This window comes from Epinephelus moara, chromosome 12, assembly GCF_006386435.1.
Source record: "Epinephelus moara isolate mb chromosome 12, YSFRI_EMoa_1.0, whole genome shotgun sequence".
Taxonomy (NCBI): Eukaryota; Metazoa; Chordata; class Actinopteri; order Perciformes; family Serranidae; genus Epinephelus; species Epinephelus moara.
The window spans coordinates 19,012,941-19,029,889 of record NC_065517.1 but is presented as its reverse complement, the minus strand read 5'-3'; the positions used below and the strand labels follow the sequence as shown (position 1 = coordinate 19,029,889).

Here is a 16,949-nt window from a genome sequence, read left to right as displayed (position 1 = left end):
TGTGGTCTTGCTGTGTTGTGCTCCTGCTTATTTTGTCCACCAGTAGATTTCTTTAGCCCCTGTCACGAAACCAGTCAGCCAATGTCAAGGTTTGTGTCGGCCCAATATTTGCTCTCTGTGTTATTTAAGCTTCTGCAGAGGTCAGTGCAGATCACAGAGAGGTCAGGCAGATCAAGCTGAGGAGCAGATGTCTGTGTCACATTCCTCATGTGGCCTTCATCACAGAGAGACGACGTGTCTCTCTCTGCAGGGAGACTGGTCTGAAAGTACAACTTTGTGCCGTAGGGTACTCTGAGCCATCATTTTGACTTTGGGAGTATGTTCACGTTTTGAGCATTGGTGCTACAGTAGACCTAATCAAAGCCAGTTGTCTTTGTGGCCTTAGTATATCCCTACCTTATATATTTCCACATCATCTAAACAACTTCTAGACTTGTCTTGACTCAACAACGATAAACTTGGATGAAAAATAGCGATAACAAAAAAAGCGCAGACATACTTGAGAATTTTAACAACTATTTATTGTCTTGAAGTATGTAACAAAATAATCGCTATGAATAAAAACAGCATTTTCGCTTTGTACAACTAAGAAAATGTTTACAGACAAGCAAAACTAATTGTACAAAAATAATGGTAACATCGATACACAATAACAAAGAAGGTAAAAACGATAAAGAACAGAACATCCTCACGTCAGTGTGCAAACCGTTTATACAGATGGACGTGTGGCCTTTGGTAAGGCGACAGATCCTGATAAATTATTTAAATAGCATTTATCTACACACACGCACACACACACAAATCAACCTCTCACAAACAGCTAAGACAAAACAATAATTTATCTGCTAAAAACAGCATTGGACATACGTGATAGAGCAAAATTATTTATATAAAAAAAAGAAATCTCCCATTTTACTGTTATTTTCACTGGGGTAGATCACGGGATTGGGAGCTCGTTGTGTTTTTAGATATGAATTGTCGTATTATTTACAGCTCATGCTACAGTGGCACTAAGATGTCCATCGTTGTAAAGGAATATGAAAAAGTACTCAGGTTGTGTTTTTGTTCGATCAAATTATACAACAGCAATGAGGTAATATTTGTACATCAAAGATTTCCTTTGTTTTTCATCTCTCTCTGAAGAAAAGGCACACAAGTCACATACACTTCATGCTAAATAGCCCTATCTGAAGAATACCTAATTCACTTTGTACAGCGGGGGATGATAGACACTGAAACCTGGCTGTACCTGATTTTTGAATCCCTGTGATATTGGATGGATTTCTTTTAACTTTTTCAAAGCATTTAAATTTTCTTTGCTGCCTACATTGTAGGCAAGAGTCAATAAATTACATGTATTTACATAATTTCAAATTGAAATCCTCAAAAACTGAGGGAGATACATCTCTTCAATGACCGTGATGTAAAATGGGAAGTATTTCGGAGGGAACATTGGCTCTAGAAATTTCTGTGAATTGTAATCCTTATATTTTTCTTACTGGTTTGATATGGGAAGGTCTTCACTTCCATCTCACCCTGAGAGTTGTTAAATTGACCAGACAGCATCAATAAAAACCAATACATGTAAATTCAGAAGATAGCTAACCTAAATTTGATTTTGTATTTCTCTTCTCTACAGAGATTCTTAGGTAGATAGGTAAAAGCACTTTCTTGTTCCAGTCTTCCACATACAGTACATGCGTGACCGCAAACATCCACAACGTCATGTTCCCCTTTTTTCTAACTCACTGTTCTCCCAACAGTTTTCTCAAATCCTCAACAACCAAAATCCCTAAAAAATGTTATTGCTGTCTTCATCCTCTGAGTCCTCAAATGTTGTATCATTCAGAATCTACATCCTGGCAGATCTGGTAAAGCAAAGGGAATATTTCGTCAGTTTTTTTTCTTTGGGATGTCCATCCAAAAGGTAAGGTAGAAAGGCACACAGGCTGAAGAGGTGAGACAGAAAAAGAGAGAGAGAGAGAGAGAGATGTAAAGGCTTGGAAGTGCATAGTTGTCTATGGGGAGCCGTTCCCGCACAGAGATGAATGAGGTCTTTCAGAGAGCAAGAAAGCAGGCAGAGCTGGGATAGAAAGGTGTTTGTGTCCTACTGGCAAAGCTAGATTTTTCTTTTTTTTTCCCCCCAGCTCTCCCTGCTCTCATGGATGCTAAGGGTGGAGGAGAAGGGGCTCTCTGATCCTCAACTGGCAGTCAACCGGTTGGTGCTCTGCCCGAACCAGCATCAAGTTACCCTGAGGCTGACCACATGCCCTTCGCCTCGTCCGAGTGTGCGTGCCGCAGAAGAAAGAGTTGCGGAGATAAATCGGTCCCTGGACTTTGCATCAGAATACATAAGTTCATACTTTATACAAAAAAAAAGGTGCATTCCTCAGAGCTTCCTGCGCCGTGCATTTAGGCATCTGTTGAGAGAAAGAGACACGATAAAAGGAGTTAGCCTCGATTTTAGGAACAGAACATCCAGTGCTTTCTTGGACCTTGATTCTACGGAAATCCTTACCTCTGCATTCATACTTGAGGTCTGAGAAGTATACCATCTCTTGTGAGAAGACAAAAAGACCTAGCCTGCCGCCAGCATATGTCTTGTCATAGATATTACCAGAATCTGCCATGATCTTCTTGCCCTCATACATCACAACTCTGTGGGAATAAAGGAAACATGGAAGTTGGTCAGGTCCATGGCTTGGATTTTGACATTAAACCCATGTGAAGAGTGATCTTCTGTGTGAATTAAAATATCCTTTGCCCACCTAATAAGTCCTGTTCTCGGTCTGTGGATCAGATGCCATCTGTAAGCGGTGAAGTCTTTCCATCCAACATTCTTTGGGTCGTGCCAGAGAGTGCGGACCTAAAGCAAGGGGAAAAAAACAGCCATGGGTTTATCTTTGTACTCTTCCCAAAATAAAATCATCCGTTGGGGAATAGCACAGAATGTCTCACCTGTCCTGGGGTATTTCCTGTGTGCCAGAGGGCATTCCTGAGGTGTTCTCCTGGGCCAGTGGTGGAATTAACCACTTTAATGGACAGGCCAGAGTAGCCCTGGGCCTTGGTGGGTTTATTCGACCAGTACGTCTGCGTAATCTGCTTCCACATCACCACGTAGAACCTGGAACTGGACTGGTAACCGAAAACAAAGCCAGCGTAATCATCATCCCTCTCTGTGTTGATGAAGAAAGTCCCACTGAAGTCCACTGAGTTGAACTCGTGGTAACCTAAAGGAGAAATGCAAGTTTGAGGCCAGAATTCCAACGGACACTCCGATACTGCATTTTGTAGACAATCACAGCACATTCTTTTCACTTACCAACAGCAATGCCAGGGTCACAGTTGACAGTCTGAACCAGCTCTTTACCCTGATGGCGGACGACCCAGTTAGGATCAATCTGCGAAGTGCCTTTGGGGTCCAGAGGAACCATCTGGAATTTGCGGAAGTCTGTCTCACTAATGTCAAAGTTCTCTGGGCACACATCATAGATGTCGGGCACGTTGTCTTGGTCAAAGTCATCTTTGCAAGCATCTCCACGACCATCACCTTAAAAATACACAAAATATTTGTCAATGATAGTACCTAAGGTATTTCAAAGATGTCTAGACATGCCGTAAGTTGTGTTTCAGGGTATTGCTGTTGTGTCCTTAGGGTTGAAACATGGCCCATTTTGCTCACCATCAGAGTCCAGTTGATCAGGATTGAAGGCCAGTCTGCAGTTGTCCTTGTCATCAGGGATGCCGTCATTGTCATCATCATGGTCACAGGCGTCTCCCTTGCCATCCTTGTCATGGTCAGCCTGGTTGGCGTTGGGAATGTATGGGCAGTTATCCAGGTTGTTCTGGTGTCCGTCCTCATCGATGTCCTGGTTGCTGTCACACTTGTCTCCCACCCGGTCATCATCTGAATCCATCTGCAATGGCACAATGTTTTGGCGTCAGACTTATGGCTTTCCAAACGGTTAAGAAAATCAAGACAACACCAGTGTTACTGATTACATCGGCTATTTTGCCAGAAAAGATACTCGACAATGGTGCTCAACATCTATGAAGCGCTGTATTAAGTAAATGCTCGTCCAAACCCAACATTTCCTACTGCTGCAGCTTCACATTAAAAGCATTTGACTGGTGACTAACGACCTGACTTATTATGACAGAGTCAAATGAAACACAATCAAAAACGTATCTATAAAACAAGACAATGGCATTTCTCAACAGCGAAGCAGTGTGACACATCGCAGGGAGCAATGGAACAACAAGGAGCAGCCACAGTGAGCTGTTAGATAATAATTTAAACCCACTGATAATGTTAATGAGGGAAAAGGACTTTGATACATCGCAAAGAATTGCCAAATAGGTGCAATATATTTGCTTTTTGACATCACGACATCAACCTCCGCTATTGTCTTGTCTCCTTGCTCTCTTCAGAGAAATCTGTAGGGCTTCCCCCTAGAAGTCGAGGAATCTAATCATCAACCGACTGAGATTCTTCAAGTTGAGCAGTTTTTTTTTTTTGTCAGTCAGTGTGCATTGTACTTCTGGAGACATTTGTGTCCCCAGATTTAGCTGTAAAGTAAGCACTACCCACTTTCACGGTGCTCTATGCTGCAGGCAGCTGCTAACCCAGACCCAGAGTGAGTCTGGGTGAGACAGAGGCAGCTGCATGGAGGAAAAGAGACTTTACCCGGTCAGGCTCCGAGATAACATTACCTTCCATCCTCTGTTTAGAAGTTGTGAATTTACTGTCCATGGCAACTTAATAAGATTCAGTCTCTTGCTTTTATTTGATATCTCCTGTCTGAAAAACATGCTGTTGCACATTTTTGATCTGTCGTTAGCATAGTTAGCATGCATTAGCTCGGAAGGCTAACTTTGCTCGTTTACTATATTATATGAATGTCACTGTCAACCGGAACCCTATTTAAATTCTCAAACTCTATATAAAAAAATACATAATGAATAGTCAAGTATACATATTGAATGCACAAATCCAATTTTGACAAGTCTCAGTTGGTTACAGCTCCAGAAATCTGACTCCTGCTATTCTGTGCTGTGACTCTGCTGCTACTGCTGTACAGAGCAGACACTTTAAGTTATAATTGTAGTATCTGTTGACTGAGGTACTGATAAAAAAGTGCAACAACAGCGGTGGCGGTGGATATCTAATGTAATCAGTGTATGCCTGAACACCGTGTAACAACGGTTCAGACTACCGCAGCAAACCTAATTAGCATTCTAACATAGGTGATTACATTCCACTGTGTTTATTTCCTTTCACCGCAGTGTTTCCTATAACAATTATTCTGTCATCTCTCCTCTCCCGCTTTCATTAAGGACTTTCCTTAAAATCACTTTGCCTTTGTAAAGCTGAAAAGCTCAATTTGTCCAAAATCTGTCAGCGGTTTTCAGCTTTTGAAAATCAAACATCACTCAGCAAGACTCTGTTGCTCCTCCTCCTCCAGTTTGCTTGTTGAACACCTCCAGCATCTGCAGTGAAGGGCGAAGTCATGCTAGCCCTACTTGGCAGAACTAGACACACCCTGCGGCACTAAGAAAGAATAGGGGCGAGGAGGATGAATGGGTGAGCGCAGGGGTGGGATGTGAGGATTTGGGCAACTGTGTAGAACCATAATTCTGCTGTCAAAGTCCTCAATGAGACCACAACTTTTGAAGGGGGCATTTTTGTGCAGTTTCGTAGTCTTTGGAACAGCATGTAACATTGCTGCGTCCGTGCCTGTACTTGTTTCATTTGACCTTCAATTTCAGCGTGCAATTCTGCCTTTATTCACTCTCACTCTCAATCCACTCTTTAAAGACTACATAAAGGTAGATTTAGACTCACCCCTCCTTCCCCCATTTTCTTCCTGAGTCCCGTTGTTTAACACATTCCTATTTCTCAGTGTAGCATGGCACAGGTGGACTGAGTAGGCCCGTGGTGCACACAGCCCAGGGCCAGCCCATTTCTTAGTAATATCCAGCCTAGGGCCTCTTACCTCACATTAGCCGGCTCACGTCAATGGGCTATTGAAAAGACCCCTAGACCCCCACCACGCCTTATTGAACTGATGTGTCCTTGAGCTGCATACAGGATTTACTCCACCTTTACATGGCGTGATAAAGCTTAGACAGCTATACAGGGCTAATCACCGCCGCTCCGTCTCAATTGAAAGACAGATATATGCTGAGCTTTAGAGAAACGCAGGGAGGTGAATATAGATTATTTTTGGTGGGTGAGGTGGAAGGAAATGGGGAAGGGGGGTGTGTATGTATGTATGTATGTGTGTGTCTACACACCTGATCAGGATTATGTTCCAGGGGACAGTTATCGCACATGTCTCCCACTCCGTCCAGATCTGTGTCTCTTTGGTCGACATTGTACACATAGTCGCAGTTGTCCTTCTCATTCAGTATGCCTGGGGAATTAATGCAGACATATGATATCATAAGTATGTCACATAGCACTCAAAAAAGCATGACCTTACTTTACTGAGAGATTTAGATTTTCCCAAGCATTGTTTTTAAGCTTTCAGTCCTCACCATCGCCATCAATGTCCACAGCGCAGGCATCGCCCTCTCCATTGTTGTCTGTGTCTGTTTGGTCTGGGTTGCTATTGTAGGGACAGTTGTCACAGCGATCACCCACATCATCACGGTCGTAGTCATACTGCCTGGGGTTGTACACGAATGGACAGTTGTCCTATTTCACAAAGAGGAAGACAAAGGGGAAGAGGAAAGAGTTGAGGATAGGTTTCAGGTGCGGTGCTTGTCATTTGCCATCTGAGTAGATCTATTACAGAGAGGGAATGATGCAGGATGAAAAGGTGCTTTATTTTTAGGCCCTGTCCCAAATCTAATGTTGGGATTAGCAAACACACAGTGCAGCTCCTTCAGAGCTGGACCTCAGTATTGGAATTTGAGGTTTTGGCTCAGGCGAGGGAGAAACATTTGCTTTCCTGCCTCCCCCGCCCTCCTCTCTCTCCACCTGCCTTCTTATTACACAGCATGAATGATGAATGCAAAAATCACAGAGCGCACACACACACACACACTCCCTTGTCCACTGCGACTGTATGGCCACATCTGGAGAGTTTCGCTTACCCTATCATCAGGAATGCCATCATTGTCATCATCATTGTCACAAGCATCTCCAATGCCGTCCTTATCGTAATCTTCCTGACCAGAGTTGGGGAGGTTGGGACAGTTGTCCTAAATAACACACAACACAGTCAGACGGTCAGAGTCTGCAACAAACTTAAAAGTCAAAAACTTTCCTCAGTGACTTCCATTCACAGAACATAATCAAGTCTTGATACTTCTCCGTGACATACCTTTTTGCAGTGGTAGGTGGCGTTCTCCACACAAACCAAGTCAGCGTTGGGCCATCCATCAAGATCTGTGTCCTCTCCGCAGATGTGGCCGTTGCCAGCGTAGCCGGGCTTGCACTCGCAGCGGTACATGGGATCGGCAAAGTGTCCAAGGTAGTTACAGCGGGCGTTTTTGTTGCAGTCGTGGCTTCCATCGAGGCAGGGATTACGGGGCGTGCACACCTGGAAATTGAAGGAGGGATACATAGTTTGATCAGTCAGTGATCAGACCGGATAGGCATACTCCGAATTCATGACATTCTGTTCCTGGGAAAGGCAAACATTAATCGCAATAAATGAGCACGGTCCTGCCCCGGAGACGCAAATGTACTCGTACTAATTACTCCTGTTGTCAGTATAAATTTATCATATGTTGAATTTCTTTTTAGCAGAGCATTTACATTGGGCTGTTCCCCGATTGGCTGCTTGACACAAAGACATGACTGCACTTGCCTGTTTCTTAGCAGCAGCCTGCTCCACACCTCTGCCAAACGGCTGGGGTCCTGAGTAGCGAGGAGGGCAGGGCAGACAGTTGTAGCCAGGATCTGTGTTCTCACAGCGGTGCACACCACTGAACTCAAAGCAGGCATCTGGAACCTCCTTACACTGTTTTTAGGATTAAAAGAAGAACCATTAAGCTCATTAAGACTTGCATGTTACAACAGACATCAAACCACATTTATACCTGACAAAATCATAATCAAAGGTTTTTACCTCATCAACATCTTTACACTTGATTCCATTGCCAGTGTAGCCAGCAGGACACTTTCCACACTTCCAGGAACCGTCAGGGAGACTGGTGCACTTGGCGCCGGCAAAGCAGGGGTTAGACAGGCAGCCATCTGAAAACAGAAACGTTGGCTCATTAACAAGACATCATCTGCAACAAGTTATTACGTAGATGTAACCTCGTTTTAATCACATGAAGCCCATTCCAGTAATGATCTCATTGCGAGGGGAGATCTCGGTATATAAAAATATAACAAGTAATTGAACAAACATGCCAAATAACAACAGTAATATAGCAAATTAACGCAGAATGAGCACAGCATGTTTAAAGTAATACAGATACATGAATTCAATTTTAGAAGCTCTGTAAGTAATAAAAATGCCTCACCAACTGGGCAGGCTTTCTTGTTGCACATCTGGGTGTCTTTGGCATTACCAACACACTCTTTGCCACCATATTTTGGTGCAGGGTCATTGCACAGACGTTTACGATGCTGGACACCACCTCCACAGGTGAGACTGCAGGTGTCCCATGGTGACCAGGGTCCCCAGTTGCCATTGACTAAGGGAGACAAGAAGAACACGCGATTCATTTCTGTCCTTGCTGAATATAGCACATAAATGCAACCAGGCAGCAAACAGCAGATGTTGGGACTTACTGGGGCACGGAGACTTCTGGCACTTCTCTGTTTGCCGGCCCTCTCCCTCGCAGTCTTTGCCTCCAAGCTGAGGGGTGGGGGAGTTGCAGAGGCGGATACGGGTGATGACACCAGCACCACAGGTGACGGAGCAGGATGACCAGGGTGACCAGTGGCTCCAGTTGCCGTCCTGCTTGACTGAAGGCCGTAAAAAAAGGGTCAGAGAGGTTAGTTATCAGGGCCGCTGTAGCATTCTATTGATGGGCTAGTATATCTCCCAGATGTAAATGAGGCTGGCCGTTTACTCATTGTTGTGTTTTGTCTGGTGAGTGCGAGCATGTTGTGTTAACTCACATCGCTTGTCACACTCCTGGAGGTAGCAGTCGCGGGTCTGCACAGAGGTGCCCTCGCAGTTGTTATTGATACGGTCACAAGAGCGCCCACGCTGCTGGATGCCCCGCCCACATGACACGGAACAATGGGTCCATTCAGACCACGGCGACCAGCCGTCCTCTGCATAGTCGCTCGCTGAGCAGGAGGGAGAGGGACAGAGTATGAGAGAGAGAGAGGGGAAGAGGGAGACAATAAAAGAGCTATTCCAGCGAGGCAGCACCCCCTCACAAACACCCCCGAGCCTAAATGAGGAGGGAAAGCTCTTAAAGCGGAGGGCTAATAGCGTGGATTTAGCTGGGGCTCGGACAGATAGAAAGCCGTCTGTTGAGGAGGGCAGAGACTAACACACTGAGAGGAGCTGGGGAAACAGAAAGGGCCACTGTCCTCAGGATACACAGGGATGCCCCGTTGGCTTATGTTTTCCTAAAGAGGAAACAGATTTTGCAAACATGGCCCTGGGTGTGTAATGACTTCAACAAGTGGCTGAGGTCTCGATGAATGCGGCTCCCCCTGTTTATTTAGGTTTTAGGGGAGCATTGCAGCCAAGCCTGCATAGGTATGAAGAACATGTCACTTCTCCTCACACAGAAGATGGCTTCACTAAACAGCCGACCAATTTTCCATCCCGCTTTAACTAATTTGGCAAATTGCAGCCATTTCAAAGATGTTTGGGAGCACAAAGCGCCAATGTTCCAAACACATAAGCACCCTTTCATTTACGCGGATGTTATTTCAGTTAAATCATCTCTAAAGTTAACATGTTTTCTCTTGAATAGAAACCTTTACGTTCAGGGAAATATTTGTGGCTTTTTGTTTAATATGGCAAATAGCATAGAAACAGCTCTCTCTGTGAATGGCATAGGGTTTGAATGCTCTGTCTGTTAGTTGAAACATATACACTCCAGCCTACAGGGACCATTTATACAGTAGTGCACAGTGTAGGTTTACATAAATGCAATTGCAGTGTACTTTTACAGATTGTAACAATGAGTTTATAAATGAGGAAAGCTTACGTGTTCCACAGCGTGGGCAGCACTCTCCATCAGGAACAGTAGCATTAGCACAGGGGATCAGGGGGCAGGAGATCTTGCGGCACACAGTAGCAGAGTTCTGCACAAGCACAGAGATCATATGTACAGTTAAACACGTGCTGAAGTATGTGAAAATCAACCAAATGTTGCAGCAATTTTCTTTTAAATCATGTCCAGGTGCTGGCTTAAACCCATTTTTCCAAAAGGACACCACAGAACCGTGTCACTAATGTGAAGTTGATTGTTTTGTAAACCTTTTTGAGCTAGTGCGTGTGGCAGGGTCATTTCGTATCCAAGATTTAGTCCATGTCCGTGCAACCAGCTCATTAAATTCTCCGCTCAACATCTGAGTTTGTGCAGACTTACCATGCCAGAAAAACTAAAAAGCAGGATCCTGGCTGAGAACAGAGACCCCTGCAGACAACCACCTGCCCACTGGGTCAGGGGAAGGTGGGAACGAGGCCAGAGTCCTAATAATGGAAGTCGGTTTGAAGCCGGACTGGGCGCTGAGCCCCAAACAAGTAAAGCCACCCTGCCAACACAACCTGTGTGGGTGCACTGTGAGTGCACCCACACAGGTTGTGCACTGTGAGTGACTCAGGGTAACAACTGCTTCTGACTATGCATGCTAATGCTCTCCCTCCTGGATCCAATCAGTGACAGGCAAGAAAACGGGAAAAAAGGACAACTAGCGTATCAGTAGAAGGGGAAATCAGGAAATAAAGCCTGTCGGTGAAATGCAGCAATCTTCCCTGCCAAGTGCTCTGCACCTGAACCCATCCCTTTCCACTTACTAAAGCCAAAGTCTTGTTCTTAATTACACTGCATCACTTAAAGCCTGGTCAAGTCCCTCTAGGCCACACTTGAGTTGAACTTCTGTCAACAGACCTCATTACAACAGAAAAGGCTACTGGCCCTCTGCCAGGCCTTCACACTACTAATTACTGACCAGATCAGTTGAGTGGTGGTTAGTGTGTGTGTGCCTAAGTGTGAGTTGTCTTTGTCCAAGAGTGTGTGTGTACGAGCGTGTACAAACAAGTCATCCCCTCACACGTGTATTCAAGTACTTAAGAGGCCACATACACTCAGGAGATCTCACCTGACAGGTGCACTCGGTGCAGTCGTCCACAGTCCACTCCTCTCTGTTCTTGCGCACAACGCCGTTGTGGATGCAGACGCCACTGTGAATGCCGATGCGGGTCATTATCAGCTTGTTCTCATCCGTCTGGGAGGGAGGTGGAGGAAAAACAGAAAAAAACGACATTGCTTAATGATCATTTCATTTCCAAATTGCTGTTAGCTTGGCAAAAACGACTTATCATATTAAAATTCACTGTATAATAAAGATATGTTTAAACGTACAGCACATTCAGTAAATAAAGCTGTAATTGAAAGAGCATGGGTGTAGATGTTTATGTGCATATGGAAGTAGTTAAAAATGGGAATATGCATGACAAGGCCATTGTTAATCCAACATTATATGATGTGCAGAGAAAAGGTGTTTCAGTTTATAGACAAAATTTATAGACAAACTGATGCCATAATGAAAATAATAAAGCAGTAGATCTTGCAGCTGTGTTTATGCAGATTTCAGTATCTGTGCAGGGCATTATCAAATTTAAAGGTCCCATATGTTAATCATTGTCAGGTTCATATTTGTATTTAGGGTTTCTACTAGAACATGTTTACATGCTTTAAGGCTCAAAAACACATTATTTTTTGTCATACTGTATCCGTATTCACCCCGTGTCTGAAACACTCCATTTTAGTGCCTGTCTCTTTAAGCCCCCCCTCCCAAAGAAGCCCAGTCTGCTCTGATTGGTCAGTATACGACGTCTTCCACATCTGCATTCTTGGTGCTTCTGCACCATCGTTGCAGCCGAGGAATGACTGAAACTGCACTGTAGAGGCAGTTTCTGGTATAGTTGTGACATCACAACTTCACATTAGTCCTGGCAGCTCATTTAAAGCCACAGGTTGTCAATACGGACTGTGTGCACTCTGTGGAATGAGCCTTTTGATTCTGTCACAGTATTTTTGTAGCACCTATACCTGCTTTATAGTAAAAAAGCAATAGAAATCTGACTTTTTTTTTTTTTCTTTTTTTTTTTCCAATACGGGACCTTTAAAATCAGAGTCTGAGGAGCTACTTACTACAGGCTCTGTTGTTTTCTAAGCACTCAAAGTCTTCTTAACCCCAATGACCAACATGTCAGAGTCACCACAACTCCTCAGCTGAATATACAGCATGTGTTGTGACGTTATTTGGCTGCACAACTGCACACTGGCGGTGACGGTCACCCAGAGACCAGACACATCCAACAAACACACAAAGGCCAACAGGCAGACAGTCTCTTGCACTCCTGCCACCAGACGGTATTGTGGGTTTGCTGCTTACCAGCTTACGGAGTTCGTTGGACAGCTCCTTGACCACTACTCCGAGGCCCTTCAGCTCCTTAAACATGCTGACCAGGTCTTCACAGGAGAAGCCACAGACCATCTGCAGGTCTTCACCAGGGCAAAAACACAAGGAGAAAGGTCATTCATAAAAAAATCTTAGGCTAGTGTGGTCAGCTTCTAGGCTGGAGTGTGACAGTGGTGTTTACCTTTAGTCTTGTGTCCAGTGTACTCTGTCCTGATGGCTGAGGAGCCGTTAAGGTTCTGCAGGATCATGGAGTCAGTCGTCATGGCTGAAAGAAGAGCAGCACCGAAAATCAAACCACATATTTGCACACTCATCCTTATTAACGAGGGAGGATATGAAAATGTGACACATCCCACGCTGCAATACATCCTTATGAAAACTAATAAGAACATACTCTGAGACCACAGCACCCTGAGACATTTGTAAACTTGCATTCCTGCGTGACAAGCTGTAAACAACATCCCATTTAGGGAGGGTTTTTAATTGTAGAAATAAGCACGCAAATTAAGTATACAAGCTGCACATTACTTTGATAAGGACGTGCTCAGACTTGGCAGCGCATGAGGCAGATGAGTGATGAGTAAACACACAGGATGTCTGATTACTTACAGCTTTGGCATCCTTTGTTGCGGAGGATGGCATCCAGAGATGTTCCAAACACAAACCGCACGTTTTGCAGGACCCCCTGCAAGTAGAACCCGGTGCATCAGTAAATACAGCCGCTTATTATCAATGCATCAGTCTGAAAGCATTAGAATGAACTATAGTCCTGCCGTGTGCGCGTTTTTACGCATTTGGGTATCATTACGCACCACTTTCAACATATAAAAGAGACATGACAGATTGCCTCCTTAATATAATGATAATGAAAAACACTTCTCCCGGCTCGTGCTCTCACCATGAACCTGTCCTTCACGGCTCCCTTCCCGATCCTGAGCTGCGCGCTGCCCGGGGTCTCCTGCGTCAGGATGCTGGTGATGGGCGCATCCATCTCGGCTGTGTTCACCTCCTCGCATCCTGCGTACAGCTGCGCCTGGTCCTCCTGCACGAACAGCGTGATATTCTTCCAGTGGCCCGTCGCCAGATCCACATCTTCAATGGAAACCACCTGCTGCTTGTTCTCGGTGGAGTAAACTATGTCCAAGGTGTTGGCTTTGCCGTTGGAGACGATCTCGAACACGGGTCCGGAGCCGTCCCGCTTCTCCACGGTCAGGAGGCTGCCCCTGGTCCGTTTGAACTGCTTGAAGTTGAGCAGGAGGAGGAAGCCCTTCTCGGCATGGATGGAGTCGATCAGGTCCCTAAAGGCGCTCTCGGGGACCGGGGGGATCAGGTCCGGCATGAGGATCTTGTAGGCGGGGCTGTACGGGTCGTCTCCCTTCACCATGGTGACCGCTTGGCTCTTCTTCGGGACTTGGACGAGCTCGAACAAGTCATACACGCTGTTGTCGTCTCGGCTCTCTGCGGGGGGATAATGACAAGCAGTCAGCCTTTGTCTGGCACTGAGCTGGTGTCTCTTCAGTTTCAATACACTGCAAACTTTTTTTTTTAAACAACACCAGACTCTTATGATAAATAATTTCCTGTCTTGCAGAGAAATAATGCTGCGTAAAGTTCAAGTAAACTCACCTGCGACTCGCGCGCTCTCGCAGCTCCAAAGCATCAATAGCAAAAATATCCCTGTCAACTTCATGGTGAAGCACCAACCTGCTGCTGCCTGCAAACAACCCCACCATTCATAACATAAATGTCAAAGTCAGACTAAATCAGCATGCAACAGGTTGAAAACATAAATAATATTAACATTAATTAATAATATAAAATAATGCCGGTGCAGCTGCAGAAACAGCCGCATATCTCCACATATTCACCACTCACCTGCTTAACAACAACAGCAGAGCAAAAGCAATAAAATCCCGCAAAAAATATATTTAAAATTCCAGCAATAATCCTCAAGAGTGACTTATTCAAAAATAAAAATCTCCACAGCGCAAAGAAGACAAATAATAAAAATCTTGCGTGTATTTTCTCTCTTGATTGAAACGTGTCCTTGCTGGTATCGGCTGCTTAAAAACTCCCTTTTAAGCCGAGGGGGACAAAGTGCTATTTAAATAGTTTGATGCCATTCCTAAGAAGTGGCGTCGTCCAATCACGGTGAGGGGAGAAAAAGGGACGAGCTTATCCTCTTAGAGAGAGAGAGGGGGAAAGAGAGGGAGAGAGGGAGAGAGAGACCAACTTCAGTGTGTTGCACTCAGACTTTTAATGGACCAGTGTTTCCTCTCACAGCGTCCATCCATCAGTCTTCAGTCCTGCAAAGGAAAAAAAAATCACGTGCAAAATCTTTTTCAATATGACATCATATATTGTTATTGTAGAGCCCCTATGGTGCCAGTGGCTGCAGTGTTCATATACCTGTGTTATGCACTCTGCATGTGGCCCATAATGCACATCTGCAACTTATTTCAAGTATTCATTTTTGGTTTTACATTCTTTCATTTGTTATATGTCTAGGCGAACCTCTGGGAAATATTCTATCAGCTATTTCAAGTTTGGAGTTTTTGATTTTAATCATACGACTGTATTACTCATCTTTACAGTTTTGACTGTTAAAAAACAGCATTTTTCATGTCACACAGGTCACATATCGGGTCTGAACAGTAGTCAGTTTCAGTAGTGAGTTTCAGTGTGAGCCTCAGCTTGTTGCAGTTCCAGCTCCGGCCGCTAGGAGCTGATGTGAGTTCACTGGAGAGGTGCCTGAGGCAGTTAGTGCTGCAGCACACCTGAGCTGACACTCACAGCTTCACTGTTTTTGATGAGCTTCTGTTCAAAAGTTAAAATGTTTTTGGGCAGTTTTATTACTTCATTTTTTATTTATTTCAGTATTTCTTGTTGTCGTTTTTCCTTTCTTTTCTTTCTTTGCTATCTGAAATGACTGATGGAAGAGGTGTAGACAGAGGAGTATGTAAGTGCAGGTATGGATCTGTAAATACACAGAAGAACAAATATGCATAGGCTATGCCCATGTGGATCTAACGGTTTGAAGTACAGCATAGTAAAGTGCCCTTCTTTATATTAATGTATGTAGATATGCATGTAGCCTATATGTATATTTTGTTTGTTTGGTTGGTTTTGTTTTGATACAAAAAACAAAACAAATGTAAATGAGACAAAAAAGTGCCTGATGGAAAGTGAGGCTGTTGCCTCAATGAAAAGAGAATTAAAAAAAACTTATTAGAATTTGGAAAAGGGAGATAATGTAATGCACCGTCTTATTTTAAGTCTTTGAAAACTGTCATCCAGAGCAAGCCGATTATATGTCATTAAGCAATGCACTTAATTTCTGAAGATGATTTATGATTTTTTAATTTTTTTTAATGTATTTTTTTTTTAATTAAACATGACCTTAAAAAACATGTAGTGGCCCTGAAGCATATGGCACTGCTAAAATAAATGAATGAATAAAACTTGAAAAATCTAATCAAATTACTCAAAACGTATAGAATAAGACCAAAAAAAGTTCATTTCAAGTAGGAATTTAAAGATGACACTGTCTTTATTATTCTGTTTTGGTCATTATAGACAGTCTTGTTTAAGTTTTGTGTTCCTGGTTGTCACACAAATTTCAGCCCTGATTCCACACAAATCCAGGAAGCACCGAGCACAGATGCTTTCTCAGAAGTGTCACACACGCATCAAGATGAACACAGCTGACACATACAGTAGGTGTTTCTGGACCGAGCAGTTCTGGGGACTCCTTGAGAGGCACTGCCCACTGGAAGCTCCCATAAGAACTACATATCTTCAAGGGCAGGGTTGCTAACTCTTTTCCAATGACAGTAGCTAGGGCTAGCTCCAAAAGTTGATACCAGATGATGTCTCTTGTGCATAATGGTGACTCCATTGTGTATTTATTTGGAAAGCATTCTACAACTCCGCTGACTTAGATTCAATAGAAAAATCCTCAACAAAACATTTGAATGGTGTGAGAGCTATGGCGCTTATACTATAGAGCACCATTTTCTTCCACTCCCAATCCAGAGAGCGAGAACATCGATGTAACCATAGATAATCTTTATATCCGAACTCCCACAGAGAGCGGCATCACACCTACTGCATGGTACAAGATGAAAGAGGGAGAGCAACCCTGCATTGACGGCGGAAGAGTCATCGACCATGATTACTCTGAGCAGCATGCATCTGAATGAATTATGATGAAATAGGCTATATCTGGTGGTATTAATAAGGGCTTGTTTATGCTCAACGTTGGATACATAGACGGAGATGGACGGAGCCCTCTGTCCATTTCGTCCTAGTTGCACATGTTTTCTGAGAGCTTATGGATACAGATGAAATGGAGCAGTACCACCAG

General features: G+C 44.0%; 1 protein-coding gene across 1 annotated transcript; it reads right to left on the bottom strand.

Annotated features, from left to right (window-relative positions):
• Nucleotides 1–503: 503 nt before the first annotated feature.
• thbs1b (thrombospondin 1b) lies at nucleotides 504–14,675 on the bottom strand. Its single transcript, XM_050057597.1, has 23 exons — nucleotides 14,459–14,675; nucleotides 14,210–14,297; nucleotides 13,482–14,041; nucleotides 13,193–13,268; nucleotides 12,765–12,848; nucleotides 12,557–12,666; nucleotides 11,258–11,383; nucleotides 10,141–10,237; nucleotides 9,089–9,262; nucleotides 8,756–8,932; nucleotides 8,485–8,658; nucleotides 8,082–8,209; nucleotides 7,821–7,973; nucleotides 7,332–7,550; nucleotides 7,102–7,209; nucleotides 6,541–6,700; nucleotides 6,298–6,416; nucleotides 3,683–3,917; nucleotides 3,323–3,550; nucleotides 2,959–3,230; nucleotides 2,769–2,866; nucleotides 2,519–2,658; nucleotides 504–2,420 (listed from the first exon to the last, which is right to left on the bottom strand). Exons 2-23 carry the CDS (start codon nucleotides 14,271–14,273, stop codon nucleotides 2,413–2,415), a joined length of 3,510 nt encoding a protein of 1,169 aa, XP_049913554.1. The 5' UTR covers nucleotides 14,274–14,297; nucleotides 14,459–14,675; the 3' UTR covers nucleotides 504–2,412.
• Between the last annotated feature and the right edge of the window lie 2,274 nt (nucleotides 14,676–16,949).

Excerpts from the sequence above, each read along its gene's own strand:
- thbs1b (XM_050057597.1), bottom strand. The coding sequence starts at position 14,273 with ATGAAGTTGACAGGGATATTTTTGCTATTGATGCTTTGGAGCTGCGAG. Across the intron at positions 13,269-13,481 it reads CCGTGAAGGACAGGTTCATG|GGGGTCCTGCAAAACGTGCG; the intron begins GTGAGAGCACGA and ends TTCTACTTGCAG. Across the intron at positions 12,849-13,192 it reads CAACAAAGGATGCCAAAGCT|CCATGACGACTGACTCCATG; the intron begins GTAAGTAATCAG and ends CTCTTCTTTCAG.